At 45.5% G+C, this 22,672-nt stretch overlaps 1 protein-coding gene across 2 annotated transcripts in view; it reads left to right on the forward strand.

Moving 5' to 3' along the window:
* The first annotated feature begins 2,550 nt into the window (after positions 1-2,550).
* LOC119159416 (Suppressor of Triplolethal) overlaps positions 2,551-22,672 on the forward strand; it is a 36,208-nt gene continuing 16,086 nt past the window's right edge. Inside the window, exons 1-6 of one of the 2 annotated variants that reach the window (XM_037412168.2) lie at positions 2,551-2,721; positions 3,833-3,880; positions 11,052-11,290; positions 12,336-12,370; positions 13,276-13,432; positions 13,618-13,688. In XM_037412168.2, coding sequence (XP_037268065.1) covers positions 2,590-2,721; positions 3,833-3,880; positions 11,052-11,290; positions 12,336-12,370; positions 13,276-13,432; positions 13,618-13,688 — 682 coding nt within the window. In that variant the 5' untranslated portion in view covers positions 2,551-2,589. The remainder of the gene's footprint in view (positions 2,722-3,832; positions 3,881-11,051; positions 11,291-12,335; positions 12,371-13,275; positions 13,433-13,617; positions 13,689-22,672) is intronic. The other variant, XM_075865166.1, reaches the window with a different exon arrangement.

A 22,672-nucleotide genomic window follows, 5' to 3' on the forward strand; every position in this document is an offset into this window, starting at 1 on the left:
CGATTAAATTTACAGGTGTGCCATGAGCAATGAGCAAATATATATAGATGGGAAAAGTATAGTAATGTTCAAAGATTAATTTACATTGCAATGGATGGAAGCCCGATAGCTAAATTTGTAAGTGAGCACATGCATTTACGCACATACGAACAGACAAAACTTCAGCAATTTTGACAGATCTTGGTATGCCTGTGCATGGAGTAATTAGCTCAATACTTTGTGGTGGAACTTAATTTGACCTGCAGTTGATAGCGTGCAGGTACAGCCGTAGCCACGGGTGGTGAGGTTAATGTTTCCCTAACTCTTCCTACTTTTCCGAAAAATTTCACTTGCATGTGCATGCATTTAAGCACACACACAAACGCGCGCACGAACTTACATATAACTCCTAAAGACTGAACCTTAGGGTTCCCTCATTTTTGTTGAATGTTCCCCACCCTTCCCGCGAAAAAAATTCTACGCTACTGCGCGTGCATGTGAAACATGTCTGCAGCATGAATGGAGGAAGGAAACAACTTTTCGAGTCTGTTTATAAGAGAAAATAGCGGACTCGGACACACACACACACACACACATGTTTACGTGCACTAGAGTTACGGTATGCTAGACTCACCATGTGAGTGTCAAGTCAAGTCACGTTGTCGGCATGTCATAAAAGCGATCAATAAACCAAGTAACCTCTTTGAATATTAGCCGCCTTGCTTGCACTTTCCATAGTCCCCGACAGAAGGCGACACAAATCCATAATGTCATGACGATTGTTAGCGCGAGAGCATAACGACGACGACAAGATGAAACGTTTGATGAAGATGCTGATGAATCCGCAGCCATCGTTACCCACTCAGGGGGATCGGCCATTATTATGAAACTCTATGGCATCGGCCAAGAGTCGATTACTTAATTCAATGAAACCTTTCCTATATTCAATATCTTCTATTGTCCCTTCGTCGTCGTTCTGCTCTCGCGCTGTAACAATCGTCATGACAAACTAGCCAAACGGCCCAAACCGCCACGCTTCCATAATTTCAATTTCGCTGTTTTGCTGCACGACTCTGCGGGATCAGTGGTCCGGAGCCACCGGCCAAAAACGGTAATACATCATTTTGCTATGGGACGCTTTTACATGCATTAACATCATGTGTATTGTAGCGCATTCCTTTACATAGTAGACTTTATAAGTGCAACACGGCGGGAGCACCTAAAAGGTAACAGTATTGATATTAGTCCGAAATGTAACATAAACTAAGAATAATATTATCTGTAAACAGAAAGGTATGCTTAACATTTTAAAAGTTGGTGAACTGCCGTCTAACTGTGACACGTAAGGAAACAATTTTCGGACAAGTGCGATCGAAGACAAACAAGACTAAACAGGTGAAGCGAAGGTCGATAACCTTTACCTCAACACGGATTTCACCGTTCAACAGTTGTGAGCAAATGCAGCAACTAAATTATGTGTCTCTTTCGGCACATAGAAATGTTCAAAAAGCGTGTAACAATCGAAAGCCGCACGTGCGTGTGGCGAGCAGACGACACTCAGTGCCACGTGACTGTCCGTTCGATGCACCTGCACCAGTCGGAACCGGTTCATGGCAGAAGCGTGAGTTGAGCGGTGCAGGTACAGCACGACACCCGAAACGAATGACGATGTGCCGACCAGGCGCAGGCCTTATTTCTGTTCACTTAATTCACACCATTCAGCTAACACTGAGCGATGGCGAATCGCACATGTGGACAGTTTATGAGGTGCAAACATCTTGGCAAAACACACCGCGTTAGTAGAGGCGGGTACGGCACCAGTGCTGCGTCGTCTGCTCAGCTGCACGCGTGGCTGCACCAAGCCCGCACTGTCAGCGTAGAAGGTGCAGGAAATTCATGAACCAGTGCTGCACCTTTTGAAACGAATGGCAGAGTTCAGAGGTCGTCAATGCTGCACCGCTGAAAGAATGGTGCAGCACCTTGTGAACTGGTTCACGTGGTGCAGGTGAATCGAACAGACCTATTACCAGTTCACGGTGTAAGACTTTTTAACCTTTACGCTTTCAAATGCATGCTTTATGACATGCTTTTCAGAGTAACTTAAAGGTTATAAAAACACATTTATGGTCATTTGTTGAAACTTTGCGTTGCTAGTGTGATGCAAAGAACGGCTCGTTTTTAAACGTAGCATATCTTGAAGGCTTAACTTTCAAAACAAAAAAAAACATTTGCAAAAACATATTCTACATGTTATTAACAAAACGTTCCTGCATTTATTATTTATTGATTGATTTTATTCTGCAAATAGAAATGAACACAAAGTATTTCAGAAAAAAAGTGTCTGTCTCTGAGACCATTCTCATTCTACAGAACGTTGTGCTTTCAAATTTTGATTTATAGATGTTACCGTTGTTTTTAGCACGCATAGAGTTTCATACAATAAAACTTTATGTTAAGACATGCTTGTGATGTTTTTAGGCGTGTTTTTTTATGCTTGTGACGTCAACAATAACATGTTTTCTCACAAAAGAGAACGCACTGATGACGTCAAAATTGTGCGTAGATCGCGCATTGCATCACGGGATCAGATGTTCAGCGAGAAAGGCCAAAATGGCGGCACTGGTAGAGGGGAGCCAATATGGTCTGTCTTCACAGGGGAATTACTCCAAAAATAAAACGCTTATATTTGTGAAACTCACAGATTCGGCGCTGAGATCCATTGAGGAATATTTAAAGTACAAGGTCAGTATGTCTATTTTTGTTTCTAGCTCTCTTTGCTTCCCCGATGTAGTTGTGGACGTTGAAACAGCTGTTGTTGGAGCAGATTACTCGACTTGCCAAGCAAGGTTGCGATGTTTTTTGTGGTAATTTATCGTTTCAACTGCTTCGCGTGTGCCACTGAAACAGCAGTGTTTTCGTTTAGTGTCGCAATATGTTTCGCGTGTCGGCGCCGTGTGATGTTGGCCGCTTGTCTCCTTTTCAGTCGAGCTCTTGTCTCGCCTTACGCCACCTAAAAATATCCGTTAAAAAACTTGTCCTTTCAGCGTGTCGTTCGTGTCGGTCTAATCTTTGCTTACGGCAATCGCTACATCGGTCTAGCCTTCGTTTCGTTGCGGTAAATTGGTTTGACAAGAGGCCGTTTTTCTTTTTTTTAGCTTCGCCGACTTTTCTCGAGTGGCTGTGTGAACACTGCGGGCGATGCCGTCCACGTATTGAGTTTTCTACTTGTTGCGCTGCGAGTTGTTTTTCAGCGACTCTTGTCCCGATGTTTGACCATTCGACCGCTTTGCTCTGGGTTGTGGCGCAATTGTCGCGACGAGCTGCTTTAACGCGAACCAGCCGTAACCTCCTTTTCGGGAATCGAAGCCAGAGCGGCGGCTGCCTTTAACGCATTGGGACATTTTTGTTATTGTCGGCGCGTCGAGACAGCAAGCTCTCCGTTCTTTCATTTCTATTATTTTTTTCTACCCCCCCCCCCCCCCCACGCCTTGCGATAACTATCTCCTCTTTCGTGGCACGATCTGCACCGCGGCAGCATATGCAATTCGGCTGATAGGCTCGATAAGATTGCCTCACGTGAGAAAAAAAAACCGTCGTCAACACGTCTGCATTCTGCTGCCGTTACCCATGCATGTCATTTAATTGCAGCGGTGTTGTTCTGCGTGTCATGTCAACTGTCTATGCTGTGTCGTGCCCGTCTTTGATATCTTCCGTCGCGAACGCCAAGTGTCTGGTTTCGAGAGCGGAGCTTGGCCATTGCCTTGTGAAGTGACGTTGAGCGTTTCCACAATCGCCGCTTTTGTAAAATCTTTACTAATCACTTTCCCACTCTTCCCTTTTTATTCTACTACAGGGCGGGTGCACGCAGAAGCCCTCGATACAGTTTGAAGGGAACCAAGGGGTGAGTGGAAAACGTTGTGTTTGTCAAAACTTCTGCGAAGGCGCCTGGCATCATCGATGCATAATAAACGCTGTGCTTCCCCGCCCGCGTTGACGAGGGGTGCCGGTGACGGGACACCGTAAACAAGGTTCTTTCGGACGTTCTGCTGCTTGTATGTAGTGCAGTCTCTCTGGGAAGTGACCACAGAGGGGGTGCTCGGGTAATGGCACGGGGATAAGGAGTGGATAAGCTAACTGTGTAGAGGGGGGGGGGGGGCGAGAGAGAGCTACTGCCTGAGAGTTTTGCTAGCTCTTTGCATTGCAAGAGTTCATTTGACGCTGGGCAGTTTTGGATTTTCGCTGCCGCCGCTGCTGCCTACGGCCTTGACAAGGGACAGGTTTCGTTCAAGGACGCTGCTGCGCTTTTCCAGGCGCTGAGCGCAGCGGGCTAAGGAGCAGCAGTGGCCCCATCAGCTTCTTGAGAGCGGCCACGCTCGATCGTTTTTTCTGCTCTTCTTTTTTTTAAAAGCACTTGAAGGGGGGGTGTCTTGGTAGGCAGGCGAGGGCCACTAAACGGTTATCATCAACACACCGGCGTCCCTCTCTCGTGCGTCGTCGTGGACGACGACCAAGGACCACGGCGCATGTCGACGTCCGCGCTCGATGAAAAGGCGCAGTGCCGTCGGACGGGCGCGCGTTCAGCGCACCCGGCTGGTGCACGCGTCTGTGCGTGTGTACGAAATGGGGCCAAATTCCTAACCTACTTGGGCGAGCGCGCGGTGCGCGAGACGGCGGCGTCGTCTTCCTTGTTGCAGTCGCCCAGCAACAGGAGCAGACCTGCTTGCATGCACCCCCCTCCCTTTTCATAATTCTCTCCCCCTTCTGTGCCGCCCCCAACACCCTACAACACACCCTCAGCAGCGCGCTTTCATTTTATACTGGAGTCGTTTTCGTTGAGTCACTCAGTGCAGAACTGTGTGGGCCTTGCCTTGTGCAAGAACAGCCACAACAAAGCTTTATTTTGAGGGAAGGGATAGAATAGGGGGTCCTCGGAACCACGTTGGTGGGGGCCCCAAGTCCAGGGCCCTGGTGGCTTACTCCGCTCGCCTAACTTGACTCGGCAACGCTTATTGCACCTCTGGGTGCGAGCTGGCAAGTCCCACTGCTCAAAAGTTCCCTGTGATGGTGCTGCCTAAAAAGTAGTTTTCTTTTCTCTGGTGTTTGAACTTCTCTGGCTTTTTGGTCACACTTCCAAGAGATGTGATGCAAGTTGCCAAACTGTAGCATCACAGACAAGCGTCATGATACAACGTAGGATGTATTTTGCTGAGCTGCAATAAATTTGAAAAGACTCCCGTCTACACCCTGTGGAGATCCGTAGCGTCTTTCCCTTCAAGCGATTTATGGGGGGCACTACATTTTTGTTGTGTGCTCCGCTGATAAGCGAGAATGGCTCGTGGGGCCAGTAAATAAGATTCGATTGGGGGAGGCTGGCGCTCTGCTCTGTTCGTCAAATCTCGAGCTAAAGCGTCTGCCCTCTCCTAACCTTCCAGGACAACGTGTGCGGGGCACCAATTAGCTGGTGTCTTTTGGTTAAGATAGGCCCGGTGAGCTTAAATATTCTTGCAGGAAAGCGTTTGTTTATAAAAAGTCTGCACTCTTCTTGGAAGTCTGAGATTGATTGTTCTCCCGCTCCATGTTCATGCCTGCTAATGGCCAAAGCTATGGCAAAAGACTCCGCCTTGGCAATTGAGGAAGTGCATAGAGAGAGACTTGTGGCTGTCTTCAAATACTAGTCAACTGCTGTTGCTACGCATTTCGCCCAGTTGTGTCTGGCCGCGTCAGCGTATATGACGTTTGTCTTTGCTGTTAATTGTTTCTTAAGCTGCTTGAGTCCTTCCTCTTTCCTTGTGTTTTCCTCTCTAGTCATGTTTTCTGGCAAAGGCGCAACCAAAATCATGCGACGCCGATCGGTTTCTTGTCTCAGTGTGCACAATTTGTACGCCATGTTAAAGGAAACGGTTGTCACCTCCTAAAAAAACCGTCTCAGCAAAACACGGTCTGGCAAAGAGATCCTGACACGGCTAGATACACCGCCATACCCCCAACACTTAGGCGAGGAACCTTGTGCAAAAACCGTCAGTGCTAGAGATGTGCTTGTTGTTTTATTGTGTACAGTATACTCTATTTTCTGTCTTTTTTTTAAAGTGATGAGAGCGGTGTTCATTTAATTTCGTCGTTTTGTTCACTGCAGAACTTCTCTGAAACTTGGCTTCTTAGGAGAGCCAATTTGTTGTTTTTCGTATTTGCTTCCTTGGGCAGTACCTGAACATACTACCGCCACATCCCTTATCTGGGCCTTGATGATGACACTGATCACGACCCAAGAGTGCCAAGTACAATCAAGAACTTGGTACATTGTTGTGTCAAGTTGTCTTCCCAGAGACATCAAGCAACCAATTAGAAAACTCGTCCTACATTGTCAAATTTTCTGTGAAGGTTTAGGATCATGTTGCCTTCAAGGGCACCATGTGCACTAAAATGTTTCGTTGGAGTGACAGTGATTCAGTTGTGCTGCCCAGTTATGCTGCTCCAGCCAGTCTTGCTGCTCAAACCACTTATGCTACTCTAGCATCTTCGTGTATGTCACCATGAAATTTCTAAAAAAAAAATCTGAAGGTTCTTAACTGTCACCCATACTGATGCTTGAAAGGGCCATTTATCGGGCAGGGATGGCTATTGACAAATGTAGTCTTTATAAGAGACCAGATCTTGGGCTCCAATCTTGCAGATGACAGCTTGTTTGGTGCTCGGGCGTCTCCACAAGTAGGTGTCTTGTGGCACATAATGCAAAGTTGCATGAAGGATTATCGATCATGAGGCAATGGTACCGAACACGTCCACCGGTGTTACAGTTCCCAAGGAACTGGGCTTTATTGAGAAAAGTAGAAGTATAGGGTCGGTACTTGGAAAATGACATGCAAGATTCAGGCTAGCAAAAATGCCTTCCTCTCTTGGTTGTGCTGGCTCTGTCAAGCAGCCCCATCATTATCATTTTCATCGCCACCATGAAATTGGCCACAGATACAGACAGAGCAGTATTTGTCATATCTTTGTATAGTAACTAGCCTTTCTGTTAGTGTAAAGAACTGTTGACAGTAATTTGGGCCATACGTCACCTGTTGACAGCAGAGTACTGCCCATCTGAATTTTGCAGCAGTTGCTCATAGGTCATTCGTAGCTTTTGCAGTGGCTGCTCATTAATGATTGAGAATAAGGTCGATAAAGAAACAGTAAGCGTCGGCTATCAGTGAACGTATTGGCGCTTCAGAAAGTTAACGCTCCAGTGAGCTACAACACAGTTAACAACAAAGTATGAGTGCATGAAGTACTGTAACCTTGTGGCATGGTAGTCTTGGTGTCAATATTCTGGCACCATCATGAAAGAAGGCTGGCAATGCTGGGATGCTGGCATGGCACTGGTGCTCACTAGCTGCAATTTGACAGTGACTGAAGCTGTTAAGCGTGTGAATGGATAACTAGCGATCATTTATGGGCCCTATAGTGAGGCTCTTGCACCTGCCATCTTCCATTGTTTGTATCTTATTGCTTCCTTTCTTTGCCAAGATTAAAGGTGTTATGTGTGGGATATTTCATGTACTTCGTTTTCTGGTTAATTTTCCATGCACTACTTTCTCATTTTAAAGGTCTTGTCCCCTCTTGCTAAACTAAAGATAGGTTGTAATGACCCCCTTAAGTTCAAACATTCTCGTTAATAATTTAGCCTATCACAGGATTTCAATAGCAGTTAAGCCTCTAAAGTGCAAATGTGAAGGAAATGTGGCTTGTCCGTTCTTTCAGTTTAGAGTCTGTATTGGCACATTAACCCGCACCAAAGTGGTTGGAAGTATGAGTATTGGCTTGGTTCAACTGGTGGTTTTTGTGCACATTTTGACCATGGCTGATTATGTGGCCTTTTAATGTGATACTATTAAAAAGCACATGTCATAGAAAATGCTATGTTGTTCGTCATTTCCATGAGCAAAAAAAATCTGATAGATGTTAATACTAAAAACAAAGGTTCGAGCTGAAACCGAACCCACACTTTTTTCATTGTTTGGTATTGTACAAAAGAGCTGTCAGTGCTTTTAATGGCTTTGGAAAAAGACAAAGAGGAGCTGCCAGGTTATGCTAGGAATCATGTTGATGTAATATTGCGTGACATAAGCATAGAACTACACTTGGCAACACACCATGTGGTTTGTCTAATGAGTGGGTGACTGATAGTTGCTCACTCATTACAGATAATTTATTGTCATCATAAACTTTCACAGCAATTACAATGTGTGCAGCTACGTAAGTGCATTTTATAGAAATGTAGTGGGTACTTGACCACTTTGCAGAAACATGAACTAATTGTGGTGCGTACTTTCCAGTAGGCAACCTAAGAGAGTTTACTTCAGCTGATAACAGACATGTCTTCCCTCATGGTACTTTTGAGGTATTAACTGAGAAGCAGTAACAGTAACGCTATCTTGTTCCACTCTTAAAAAAGTGGAGAGTAAGGGTTCTCCAAGTTTTTTTTTTTGGGGGGGGGGGGGATTGCTTTGGCAACTTTGATGGAACAGCCATCAAACCTGTGTATGATTGGTGCATGAACAGTCTGTGGCACAGAAAAAAAATTCAGTACAGATTTTTGGCTATGGTTCACTCCAACAAGCAATGCTTAAAGGGGCCGACAACAAATTTTATTTTACTCATTTTTAATGGTGTGGTAGGAAGCTCACTCTTCGTAGTGTTTGTAGCTACAGTAGTTAATCTCAAAAGCACATAGTTATTTTAAATCCAGTGTTTTTCAATCTGAAAAGCTCTGAGCACGAATGTAGCTTTCCTCGAGCAATGTCGAGAATTGATAGCGATGCCACCAGCCCTTTTCGCAATTCGATAAAGCTGTCGTTTTGATTTTGCAGAAGTTCCAGTAGCTATGCTTGACCACTTGTATTTTTGCTGATTGAATATTTTTTTTAAAAATAACAAGCTATTACAATGACATGTGGAATAACACGCATTCTCTGTATTTGTACGGCGTGGTGCGGGCCTGTGCCCAAGGTTGCCTGCGCCAGTGTCGTGGGTGGCTTGTCCCGGTGTTGTTACTCTCGATATATGAGCCAAGCCGCTGATAATGTCACTGCACATATGCACGGCCGGGCCGAGTAGCAGTGCGCATCATTTATGAGACGAAGTGTAGGTAGTAAAACTATGTAATTCTAAAATCGGAGTGACCTGGAAACTGTGGGCATGGTTGCTAAGGACGTTAAAAAGTTCCGCAAGATGCGCTGATGAGCATGAGATCATTACGTCACGCAAAGGCACCACCACTTAATGCATAATACAAAAGCAGGTCTATACGTACATTTTAAGGAGTAATATTTTTTAATATTGTTACGTGAGTAATAAGTCGTTTATACCGCCGGCTATTCACAAAATATATTCGTAAGAGTGGTTGCAGCTCTGGCCAGTCTGGCTCCGAGCTCGAGCAGCAAAGCGACCTTTGTCCTCTTCGTTGGGCGCACACGCGCTTCGACAATATGCATTCCGGCCACCTACTTGTGGCAATATAAAGAAACCCACAATTTTTCAATACTAACAAAATAAATCACAGCAACCACCCGTCATGTTGTCCGGCTACATTGGATCGTTTGCTTTTGCCACCAGAGGTGCCACAGGTCATATTTCGCGACTTTCAATGATGCAATAAAAATATATGTACCTCTCATAAAAAACAAAGACAAAACAGGGTCGTTTGAGTAAATGCGATGGACACTCTTTCCACCAGTGGAGTCATGTGAAGCGTGATACTCGAGTTGACAGTCCACCTTGTGGACTGTCAACTTTGGCCTTTACTCATTGGCTGGAGCTCAGCGAGCAGCGCGCCTCCTGTTTTTGGCCCTCTTTCTGTAACATCATTTTAACATCGTGATTCTTTCACAACACTTCTACGAAAATAAGAATAATGGAATGCGTTTCGCCGCAATAAATGCTGCCTCCACAAACCCACTCTTGGACGTAGATATCTTAGGCTGGGCATAAACTCGAATTGCTTTAGTCTTTGAATTGGGTATAACGTGGCCTCCCTCCTAACATAGCTGGATGGTCAGTACCCATTCCCTGCATCGTTGTCCAACAGCTGAACACATTTGTATGCAAGTTCAGACTTGTCAAGTTTGATTAAGTGTCCTGTTGCTTTCTCCACTTTCTCTTTACACCGGGAATGTGCCGGCGGATTTGTTGCATTGACGTGTTCAAGAGTGCCATGAAGGCCCCACTCGCCACTTTTTCAAGCAACTGAATGCGCTTCCCTGAAGTGGACATGTCCACTAGAACTGGAAATAACAGTACAGTGTTAAGTGAGAAACACTTAATGTTTCGTCTGCCATGACACCAGATGGGTCTGTTCAAGTGGTCTGCCCCCAACGCACTTCTCGTTTTATGGAGTAGTCGAGTCAGAGGAGCATGGCGGTGCATCTACTTAGCTTTCGGTTATTTTGCAGTAGATTTAAACGAGTTTTGGCAAGACGCGCTTACGAATAAACATGAGCTCGATGTAATATTCTGCACTAGCATGAGACGTTACGTCTATGCGCAGTGGTGAGAGGACGATGCTTCGCTTAAACTGTCAATTGCACCTTGTAAAGCTCCAAAGCCGCAGCAAATCTCAGACCTAGTGGTCTTCTGGAACAACAAAGGTGCTACTTCAGTGCTATACACCGCATCCCACTACTCACGCTGCACGTAGAACGAAACTGAAACTGTAGGAGAAGATTTGTAAACAGTTTGCTAGCTAACGCAATCTAATCTGAAGCCTGTACTTCCCATAATTCCCATGAGGGTACAGAATTGCTACACCAAATTCCTTTCTATGTATTATTGCATGAAACACTATGGTTGGAGCCATAGAGCGTCAAAGCTTAAACCAGTGGCATTGTGATTTGGCTCAACAATTTAGTTCGCTGTCAGTGTATTGGGGCATGTAGGATGATCATTGACCAAGAAAACCGAGGGGATGTGTTTGAACATATTTTAATGCACCGTGCGACTACGCGGACACAAGAGAAGGGTCCCTTCTTCTTTTGCGTCCCCCCCCCCCCTTTTTTTGTCAAGCGTTCAAGGCCTATCCTGGCTGTTTCTCACAGGTGATAACGGTTCCTCGCCCATCACAAGGGGGCCAGCAGCAGCGCTTTGGCTTTGGTGTGTCGACGCTAGAGAAGGATGCACCACAAGGCAGCTTTGAGTGCGTCCAGCAAATGGGCCAGAGGGCCCTCGAGTCCCTTGGCTGCCTGCTGCACAAAATGCAGATCCATGCCAGTGAAGACAGCTATGAGAAGACGCGCGTCAAAATGGCTGTTGTGGAGCAAGAGAGCAAGAAGAACTGGTGCGAATGTACCTTGCACTTCCATTCTGTTATTTCTATTAGGACACCAAAACAGCAAAGATGTGGCTAGGTGTTTGGAATGCTTTAGAAGTGATGAGTAAATTAAGTTCGATTGGCTGTTTGCTTCTTGAACCACTTAAGGAGGTGCTTCACTCCACTTGTTTAATTCACCGGTGCCCGGTGCCAGCTTACATATTGCTATATATTCTGTGCTATGCATACTTCGTGCAGATAGAGGTTGTCATGCTTCCTGTGATTGTAACAAGAGTAGCTCAGTCGCACAAATAAATTTTGACTTGTAGTACTGCAGGTGAAGTAATGTTATGCAAGACAACTTGTCTGGATATTGCAGTAATGTTAATGGAAAAGTTTGTTAAATATACCATCCGTACCATGGCAATACGTATTGTGGGATCTGTGCTGGCTTGAAATCGGCATTACACCAACACACTATGCTGTGAGCGTGTCACAGTTGGAGCATCTGTGGGCCCATAGTCTGTATATTTCTCTACAACGTAGGCACTAGTGGTCATGTTAACACGCAGAGAAACAAGCACCATGTAGCACTAGGCACTACTTTGAATTGTGCGGCAACCAATTAAAATCATAACGTATATCTCATGACTGCCTCTATTTCTTACTTTAGTGGTACTGCTGGATCAGTGTGACTGTGTTTCCTTTGCATAATAGACTTATTTATCCTGATTGTCAGAGTGTTACTTTTTTGGCACACCACGCTTGCCTAACTAATGGCAGCATCGATTGCAGTTTTTCTTTCAATTACGGACTTAAGTGCTAGTTGCTGGGGCTAGGACTTTTCTTCTGCACATGGTTTCATCAATAAAGTGATCATCACCCCCCCCCCCCCATTGTTTTATTTAATAAGAACAAGCTGTGTTTACACGTTCTTTGCAAAAATGGCTGTCAGTTCAGCAGACTGCCCATCAGGAAAGCTATCTTTAAAATTATGAAGTGTCCACCAGCCTTACTTTTTATGCTTGCACAATAGTATTTTCAATTTAATCAGCCTTTTTTCTCCCTGCAGCACCAAGGTGATTAAAGTGACATCTCCGTATGTAGGTAAGTTCTTTCTTTTTTTTTTCTTTTCTAGGGAAGTGAACACACCCATTACATAGTGTGTTGTATGTTTGAAAAGATATGATCTTTTCATTTCACCTTTCTTCTCTTTCTGCCATACATTAGCCATCTATTGTAGAGACGACAGAGCATGTTTTTTCTTTAACCATACTTCCGTTGAGCCCTGGCTATTGTTTGACAAGTTCTTATGCCGTCGACTCGTGACAGTCGATTGGCATTGACGGGCACATTTTAGTTGAAGGCAGTAGTAATGAAACAATGAAAATTTTCAATGAAATATGAGGGCAATCGCTCTGTACTGGGTACACGTACCACCACAGTATCTGTGGCCTGTTTGTCCGCATTATGTAAGGAGTGTGCATTCAAGGTATATTATCAACTTGTTTTGTTCACCCGCCGTTGTTGCCAAACAACTAGATAGTTGCTTTGTTAAACACGTGTGCAAGGGTCTGATTCCCGGCCACAGTAGAAGCATTTCAGTGAGGACAAAATGCAGGTACAATCATGTGCTTGGTTTAGGTAAACGTTAAAGAACCCCAGGTAGTCAGCATTAATCTGGAGCCTCTGACTATGGTATCGTGCTTTTGGCACATGAAGCCCAGAATTTAATTTTTTAACTTGTTTAGTTTTGCACTTCGATTTCTGCAGCATTTTTACGAGCACTTGCTTGAGATTTTACCATAGTGAAACTCGCACCAATTTACTAACTTTGATCCCATCACTCTGGCATGTGTCTTAGGCCATGCATTGCTTGAAGCTTATGCCACATAATCTAGACCTTGTTTCTCATAAAAGTAGTTATTTTGCCTAGCTGGCTTTTGGGACATTACAATCCTTTAGAAAGTTCTGTGCCTGATGCAGTTGTTTTACTTTCGCGTTTTCCGCAGGACGCAAAGTGAAAGTGAAGCGGCCACAGCTTTCAGTGCCGCCTCGCCAATCCTCTTCATCCCCTCCACGAATAACATTTGGGAAGCCCACAGGCCAAAACCACAACTCAGTGTCCACCAATGAAAGCCGTTCAGGAATCGTACGGCGGTCGTACAGGTTCGTCTGAGCCATAAATTCTGAGCACATTTAGAGGCTCTGTGTTGCGCATCAAAATCCGCTTTTTATGATGGTACTTTGATTTGAAACAAAAGAAAAATTGTGAGAGCTACAAACTCTAGTTTCAGTTGACATTCGGAAGCTCAGCTTCATGCTTTATTTCTTAATGCTGCACACTTTTGCAGGGAGAGGGTCATTCATCTGCTTGCCTTGCGGCCATACAAGAAACCGGAGCTATTAGCACGACTTATGAAAGGTATGCTCATTTCCATAACAGATTACGAATACTAATAATTTTGTAATTGCTCGTTTTGTAGGTTAATGCAGTCAAACCCACTTATAACGATCCCAGATGTAACGATCTGCCAGTTATAACCATATTTCGGTGCGCTTACATTTTTTTTATGCTACACATTAAAACTGTGTCCACATATAGCGAACATTTTTAAATCTTAATGCTTTTTCAACAAACGCTTTAAACACAGTTGCAGTAAAAGTATGGTACATACTTCGCAACTCATTTTTAGCGCACACTGACACACAGACAAAGAAAAGGAGGGTACGACACTAGCGCTGGTGTTGTACCTTTGTTTTCTTTGTTCGTGTGTCAGTGTGCGCTAAAAATAAGATATGATGCATTCATACCAACCAGCTCGTCTTTCAATATTACTTCAGTTCATGGTACATACTGTTAAGTATGGTTTCTGGGCTTACAAGGGAGTGGCGGTCTTTTGATCTGCGCACAAATCTCCAAACGGCTGCCAGTCTATATCTGACATGTATTGTCCCTACTGGTCGGAGAGTGAGGCATCGTGCCGCCACGACTGCGTAGGTCGTTGCATGAGAGGACGACGTGTTTACGTGATAGCAACATCTTCCTTGGAAGGGACAGCGGCAGTAGCCGCAAATCGTCCCGCTGATTGAGCTAGCAGTTTGGCAGACCTCTTTTGAGCTTGATTATGGTGGCCCTTTTGATGTATGTTGCCCTGAGTTCTGGACGCCTCGCCCAGCGGGATGCACACGACAAGGAAGAGCCACGTTGGTGACACAGTGCAGTGCAGTGACTAAGCTTCAATATTGGATGTTTACTTGGCCGTGTGTGCGCGTCACCCTCGCAAGTTGTGTGTGACAGGTGATTGGACAGTGTAATTTGGTGTCCTTTCCCCCCCATCCAGGGATCTTTGGAAACGGGACTGTTTATGATCAGCCCTCGCGGGCTTCTTCGGGTGCTTTTATGATGCAGTGCTGATGCTTTTCGATGTAGAGCCTTCGACGAAATCATCATGATGTAGGACGACATCTTCGTCTAGATGTTCGTCATGTGGCGAGAAACGCTCGCTTGTGAATAATGTAAAATAAACCTCTGTAAATATCTCCCCAAGAAGGCACCCTCTTCCCTACAAGATGGGCTAAATGGGTCCGGTGGCGGCGGCCAGCTACCCACGACTATACCTGCCGAACCAGAGCCGCAATGATTGGCAGAGATGGTATGCTGTCAGGCCCCTGATCGTAAGAACACGAAATGAAAAAAAAAAGGGGGGGGGCCTTCTGAAGCTGAGAGGCCACAGTTAACTCACGACAAAAATATCCGAGATCAGTGAGCACCACACGTGTATTCTTCATGTTTAAAGTGAGGTCTTTCACTTTCTGGGCATTCCTAAGCGGCAGAATGTGAGTGGGAAAAAAAAAAAAGTTGGAGGCAGCATGGTCTTGCGATCAGCTTTCCGCGGCAGCCTTTTCTAACATATGCCGTTCTCTGCAGCTACGACTTCCTACTATGAATTGAACAATGCCTTTGAGGCCAAGAAGCCATAAATGCAAGAAGCAATAGCCACAATAAGTTTTTGTCGCATAAAAGGTCGTTATGTCCCTCAGCTCGACTATTGACACAATGTGCTGCAAAAGGCTTTTTGTCTTTTCAGTAATGTCAATATCGTAACAGTCAGCTTCATCGATTAACCAAGTCTCGGACCACCCACCGGCAGCCTGCGGACACCTCGGCCAGTCTCGGCTCATAGGCGGCTGCGTCACATTCACGTGATCCAAAAGTCCCAAGCCAGCCCGAGCGGCCTCGGGCCATCTGTGCGATTGATGCTCTCTGCGTCCGCTGTGGCGTCTGCTATGCCGTCTGCTGTCCATGGCTGTGACCAACATTACTAGATACCTATTTGCGTTGTGATACAACTTACTATAAGTGAACGACTCGAGTGCGCACTCATCGTAGGCCCGTGCGGTCGTTCCACCGCTGTTTCTCCTAGCGAGTATAACTCGTGTTTGCTCAACCTTCAGGTCAGAATACCGATGTGGATAACTGGGTGCACAAACAATTCGAAATCCTGAAACATGCGAGAAGCGGGCAGAAAAGCAAAGAGAGAGCAGGAGCACGTTCAAGATTTCTCGTGTCAAACTCAAGATGGCCGCACAAGCATGGGCACCGCGCTGTCATCTGCCAAAAAGAAATTATTCGGACAGTTCCGGGCCACCCACAGGCCGCCAGGCACGCGAAAAACGAACATGTGTCCGAGTGATCTTGGACTAGTGGGTGGAGCTTCCCGTTGGTCCCAAGAAAAACGAATGCGGCGAGTGATTCTGATCCTCTTCAAGCGCTTCCGATAATATGTCATCATCAGGCAGCAAACCTGCAACGGCCACACCATCACCAACACGCGCAAACACAGCCCAAGATTGTAATGACGGTTTCTATGTCAAAACGCCAACTTGCCCAACAGTCAACTCTTTTGATGTACCCGAGCTGCACATGCTATGTGGGAAATTACAACGCAAAGAAATCAGCAGCATAGGCATCGTGGACAACTGGGGTAGCGGTGGCTGCACAAACTGTACTGTCATCCGCGCATGCGGCGTCCTGTGCGGCGCGTTTCACAGACACTAGATGCACCGGGGGGCCCAAGCGCTCCTGCCAGGTGGTGATTAGTGCCACCTGGCCACTTCCCCCCTCATTCATTATCATCATGATTATATTCTGCTGCTGTGCGTTCAATTTCGGTTTCTACAAAACTTGGGTTCCGCCGTCGGTTATGGCGGCGAAATTGGGACTTTATGCTTTCAGTAACCGAATCGGTTACTGAAAGCATGAAGCCCCGATAGCCCTCTCTGGAATCGTCCGAGCCAACCGGTGCGCGTCTAAATCCCTTCGAATTAATGAGCACTTGACACCACTGAAATATACACAGTTTTGCTGCGACCGTGTCGCATGTCCGGGTTAACTGAATTTCCTAGCTAACGATATCCAAATAAACATCGGACATCAGCAGCGACGCCTTCAAATTACCTTGTTTTTGTTGTTATATTGATTGAGTGTGTTGGAATATTATGTAAAGTTGTTTAGCATGTTGATCAATAGTGATGTATTTGATTCAGTTGACGATATCGTCGATGTAAAAGTAAGTAAATAAATTTACACGATGTTTTGGTTTTATTCAGCCGCGTCTGCTTTTTCCGTTTGTTCCGAGAGCGTAGTGCCTTTTTCCGAGATTCCACCCACAATTTATAGGCGACATTCCAAATGCAGCATGCATTGTCCTGCAGGCCTGACCGTCGAGCTTGGAGAAGTGTGTGTTGCTTGCGAAATGCTCGTCTTTACCTATGAGCAGGCCAATCATCGCCCTCGTACATGGTCTGGTGGGAAGCAGGCACGAAGAAGGCATAAACGGTGTGCAACAATTGTCAGCAAATGGTCTGGCAGGGAGCTGAGTAGGCGACGCTCTGCAGGCAAAGATGACTGGCTACATGCCACGGCATACCTGCCAAGTCTCCCGGATTGGCCGGGAGACTCCCAAATTTGGACCGTTTCTTCCGTTTGTACGGTTGTCATAAAAATCTCCCGGAAATTGAAATTTTTGTGCGTGATCCGGCCACCTTGACAAAAAAGCAGCTCAATCCGCTCCAGGCTTTTCGAACCTACCCCATTTTATTATGCACGAGTTTAAAAGGCGTTCATCTTAACGTTCCATAGAATCTCAGTGATGCGAAACCGCGGCAGATACGAATTCGTGAAATTCCTCAGCAATATTCCACTATGTCTATTGGGCCTAAATTCGAATTTTCCAAACACATTTCCTAATCGTGGCAGGTGATATGAACTTTAGTACGGAAATCGTCGAACGAAGGCCGAGAGCAGCCCACTTAAGGCTTCAGAAGTACGCGTGCGACCGGCGCACGCACTGTCTTCTACAGTGTGCGAGATTGTCGTTGCCACAACCACTGTTGATGAAACCATGGTCGCTTTTGAGGCGATAATGTATGGCGACGACGTAACTGACAGAGTTCTGAAAGTGTGTGTGCGTCCAACACTCAACCATTCAAAGCAAGGCTGCTTTCCGCAAACCCTGCGGACAAAACCGCGGCAGATGTGATTGTAGACGGCATAAAACGACTTTGTTTTGAAGGCATGTGCGTAGTCAAGTGCACGGAGATTGAAAAAGGAACTACCATTTGCCGCAATCGCTGCGCACAACATTGCAGTCGCGGCGGTGCTATAGCGATCTACGAGCTGCGAGGGCACGCAGCGGTAAACAAAAGGCAGTAAATACGTTAAAAAAAAAGTAATAGTTTTGTGGCAAAGGGGAAGCAATGAATGCGACAGCAACAACTTGGAATGTCACACTGAGAATGGCGAGCTGATCAAAACATGCAGCGCGCTGCTCACGCACATATGACGCACGAAAACAATACACACAAGATGAGAGCGAACTAACAACGTTTACTGCTCGACACGTAACGCACTGTTTAAACAAAAAAATAAGTGATGCTCGATACATAATCACATGTATGGATAAGTACAAACTAACAAGTGTCCCAGTTATACCTCCCTGTATATGAAAACCGCGCTCTTTTCATGTCGTGGGCAGAGCTGTATGTAACGAATGATTAGGGGTTCATCTTAAAGCTATTTTGTAACAACAAATACAGGAATTTCATTCTGTGGACTTTGTTTGGTTAGACTAAGTAGCCAGCCAGCCGAAGAAGTTCTGTTGGCGAATCACTATGTCTGTAACGACACTTTCGAATTCGTTGTAAATGGGTTTCACTGTAATATTATGACTGCATTTAAAAGCTGTTGCTTACAGGAGTTACTCTTTCATAACAAATTTCTTTCTATCACTAAATTTTGTTTAATGGGAAACATTTCATTTGTTTTCTTGTGTTTTCACTTGAATGCAAGCATTGTCTGCCGCACTTGTGTAGCGACTAGGGTACTTGATTGCTGACCCAAAGGGCTGGGGTTCGATCCGGGCCACGGTTCGATGGAGAGAAAATGGTAAAGGCCCACGTGCTATGCCACGTCAGTGCACATTAAAGAACACCTGGTGGTCAGCATTTCCGGAGCCCTTCACTGCGACGTCCCTCCTAATCATATCGTGGTTTTGGAATGTTAAACGCCAGATGTTGTTATTTACAGCGCATAACTGTATAAAAGTGAAGGCTTTCCAAAGAAGGAAATTCTTGGAAGCTCAGTGCTCTGTGTCCACTTTTCTGTCCCCTCTTGTTGGAATTGCGCTCATTTGCATTCATCATCATATTTACTGCGCTTTTTGCGTTTCACAGACTTATCTAAACACCTTTATAGCTAGGACACCTGAACTGTTGCTTTTGTTTTCTAACTTTTTTGAGGGCAGTCAGATTTAACCTGATGGTCACCGAGTATGCTTAGCCAGGTGACGTTGAGTTTACTCCTGTCTATAGACCTCTCCCTGTTTGTAAACAGTGTGACGTCACTGCAGGCACCCCACCCCCCATACCCTTTCTCGGAGCAGGTGCTGGTTGGCAAGAAAGTTCCTCCGGCGGCATCTTTCTGCATAGCAGAGCTGCGTGTCTGCATTCCTTCGACAGAAATTTTTACACTGCTATGTTCTAAAGTCGCAGATTTTGAAAAAAGGGGGTCGCGGCAGGGTCACTGCTCATAGTGTGGAAATTTGCTCGTCGTAGGTGGATGCAGAAACTTTATTTAGAGTACGGAGAGACGCGACAAGCACGCAGCGAGCTTCACCCACGTAGATGGCAGCCATAAAAAAAAGATCTGATCTTTTTCGAATAGAAACATTTTCGGTGCGCACGGTGACTGGCACTTTGAGAAATATTCGCATGGTATGGGTGTAAACATATTCAATTTCCGTCGTGGCATGTGCAAAGCAGTTTTAAACGAGGTATAGCATTGGTGGCAGCATGCTTTTGAGCTGCTGTGCGCGACGTCACGGATAAGATTCTCACTCATTGCTCAAAAGTCCAATCGAAGATGAAAAAAAAAAAAAAAAAACTTCTTGCCGTGAGTTAGGCTGAGGTTAAGATGTCCTCGTGAAAATCAAAGTGAAATTCTGCCGCTGCGTTTCTCAATAACCCAGTGAAAATTCATGCGATGAAAAACCCGACATTTTAATATTATATAAAATTATCTGGCACAATTACCTTGCTGGATTTGACACCTGTAACATGTTTTAGTACCTATATTGCTCCTTTAGGCCTGATACGCACTTCGAATGCAAGTTGTCACTTCACAAGAATCGAGCCGTAAAAAATGTACAAAGTAGATAACAAACGAAAATCTCTGCTGTTTCCATTAACATGTATCAGGTACTCGATAATATGAGTCATAGTTGTGGTGAAGCATATATGCAGATTCAGCAACGCTACAACATGCTTATAGCCCATGCATAGTCATATATATCACCCGGAGATTATGCACTTTTATTTTTCTGCACGCTGCGCATACGCTGAGATGTACCCACTCGCAGATGATCACGTCAAATGTATTTTAACCTTGACTATAATGTCAGATCGTGAAGTTCCATAGACAACCGGGTACTGAAGCCGGCCCACAACGAATACCAGTGTTTTCGCAAACAGGACGCATCTCGTTATTCACACTGCACACACCACGCACAATATTTCGAGTTTCATCGTCCGTAAAGGCGAACCACTATTGTCGCTGCCTTTCAACGCACACTACACACCACAATCAACACTGCACATTTTCGAAGACGATGCCGCTGTTCCTCGCACAGGCCGCCACGTGTGTTCACTTCTCCGAGATAAACAGCCAGCCAGCGTGGCGAATGTTTCATCACGCACTTCATCACACACCTAGATGTTCTCTGACACATACCACAGCTAATATTGCCGCTGTGAGATGAAGATTAAGCTTTCAAAAAGAAAAAAATATTGCCCCAAGCACCGAGTGACTGTACCCCACTCAACCGCCGGCAGGAGTGTTTTGCCAACCGCCGCCTTGCACGTGCACCGCTGACGTCACGCTGCGACGTACCCCGGTAGAGGTCTATTGTAAACCTAATGAAGTTGTAAACTCGTGTTAAGGGGGGACGTGGCAAGTAAAACTAATTTTTTTATTAATGTACTGTTTGTGATGAAATTTGGTGTGTGTATGTGGATGATTGTGAGGATTCCAAATATGAAAACCGTTTTCAAATACCTCTTGTACTTTTTGAGTTACAAGCATAATTATACTAATTAATGCTCTTCACACTTAAAGAGATAATTATTGCTAAATGAAATTATTTTTTCATATTATTATGTTCCCAAAGCATCAACTTGTGCAAAGAAGCTATTAGTTGATTTTTCTAGTTCTTGTAACCATAAATAAAATTTCCAAAACATGGATGTTGTTTTGCGCACACATCGCAGTAATTATAAAATGTGTTCTAAAAATTTTAAATGATGAGTAAGAAGAGAGATAAAGCTTTATTGCACTGCTAAAGGCCTCCTGAGCCTAGTGCAAAAAACGGAACGACTCTATCAGTCTTTGTTAGAAAATGACAGATGTTCTAGCGAAGGCACATAGGCGAAAATCAAGAGTTGAGAAAACTGACTTTGAAAGTTCACTCTTGTTTGGAAGTTCACAACATGCCTAAAACACTCAGAATCCTCCTGGGCAGTAATCCTGAGATGCTGTGGCCTTGGTCTCTGTAGAGCGCAACCCAGTTTTGCGCTTCTTTGTCGTGGAACAATGCGCCTTTTGAGCCCTCTTTACCCTTTTGGCATCCTTTTCGGCTGCTCGCCGCAAAGAGCAGTCTCCTGGATTGAAGCCCAGTTGAGCAGTGATCTCTTGCAGCGCACTCTTGCAGCCACCATTGAAACGGCAGACTGCATCTGCAACTGCACTTTCCACACTTCGAAGGGACGCGAACTGGCTCTTGGACTGGAGTGACCAAATGAGGCTGTTCATACTCTCCACAGCGTTCTGGGTTTTTCCCTGCGCACACCTTTCAAGGAGCTCTTTGTTCGAGAGGCGCTTGTAGATTGGCAGCAGTGCCACTCGCACGTGAGGGGGCAGTTTATGTTTGTGAGGCGGCAGCGGCTCTCCCTTGGCCAATGCCTGATTGTGCGGGCACCAGGAGTCAGTCCTACTTGGGCACAGGTCGTGGTGTGGATCCTGGTCTGTGGATGTTACATGGTAATAAGTGGCCATGATGGCCCTCTCCATGCCAGGAACATCGTTGGGGTGGCTCTTAATGGCCCAGCCATAATAATTCGTCAACTTCTTTATCAGGCCCTGCGTCAGCCGGCCTTTGCCACCCATGCTCAGTCCTCGGCCTTTGGATTTGTGCTCATCAAGAAGGTTGCGCAAGGAAGTGCCCATTCTTGTTTTCACATGGTTCACACACTCCTGTTTCTTAATCACCATGTAGCCATACACCTTGTCTTGCGTGAGGGCAAGGTACGTACGGCTGTCACCGTCGCAGAGCACATTGATGTATCGAAGCTTGTGCTTGGTAAACGATCTTTCAAACATGATCCTAGCTGCTTCTACTTCCATTTGGCCTGCATTAGCATCGGTGTTCTTTTGGCACTGTGGCTTGTGTTTCTCAAGCCACTCCTCATAGTTGTCGTCACCAGGCTTGGGGCCAACAGCACAGCCTTGGCAGTAGTTGGACAGGACACAGTGGTCCAAGACCAAGCCTGTGTACAGCTCGATTACACACCCCACGCCAATATGACTTCTGTGCCCCCTCGTCATCCACGTGCCGTCGTAAATGACGTCAATGTTGCCTGGCACTCCTCCTAGGTCCTTGTAAATGTCATGCACCTTCTGTGCACTTTCTGCTTCAATGCGGGTGGCAGCTGATGTGGTGGCAGGGTGGCTGTACTTCCTTTGCAGTCTCTGGTAGGACTTGTGGTGCAGTGCTCGATGCGAAATGTCCATCGCAGAAAAAATGTCATTTATGGCAGATTGTTTTCTGCCAACTGACTGCACAGCCCTCAAAG

This window comes from Rhipicephalus microplus, chromosome 1, assembly GCF_043290135.1.
Source record: "Rhipicephalus microplus isolate Deutch F79 chromosome 1, USDA_Rmic, whole genome shotgun sequence".
Classification (NCBI taxonomy): domain Eukaryota; kingdom Metazoa; phylum Arthropoda; class Arachnida; order Ixodida; family Ixodidae; genus Rhipicephalus; species Rhipicephalus microplus.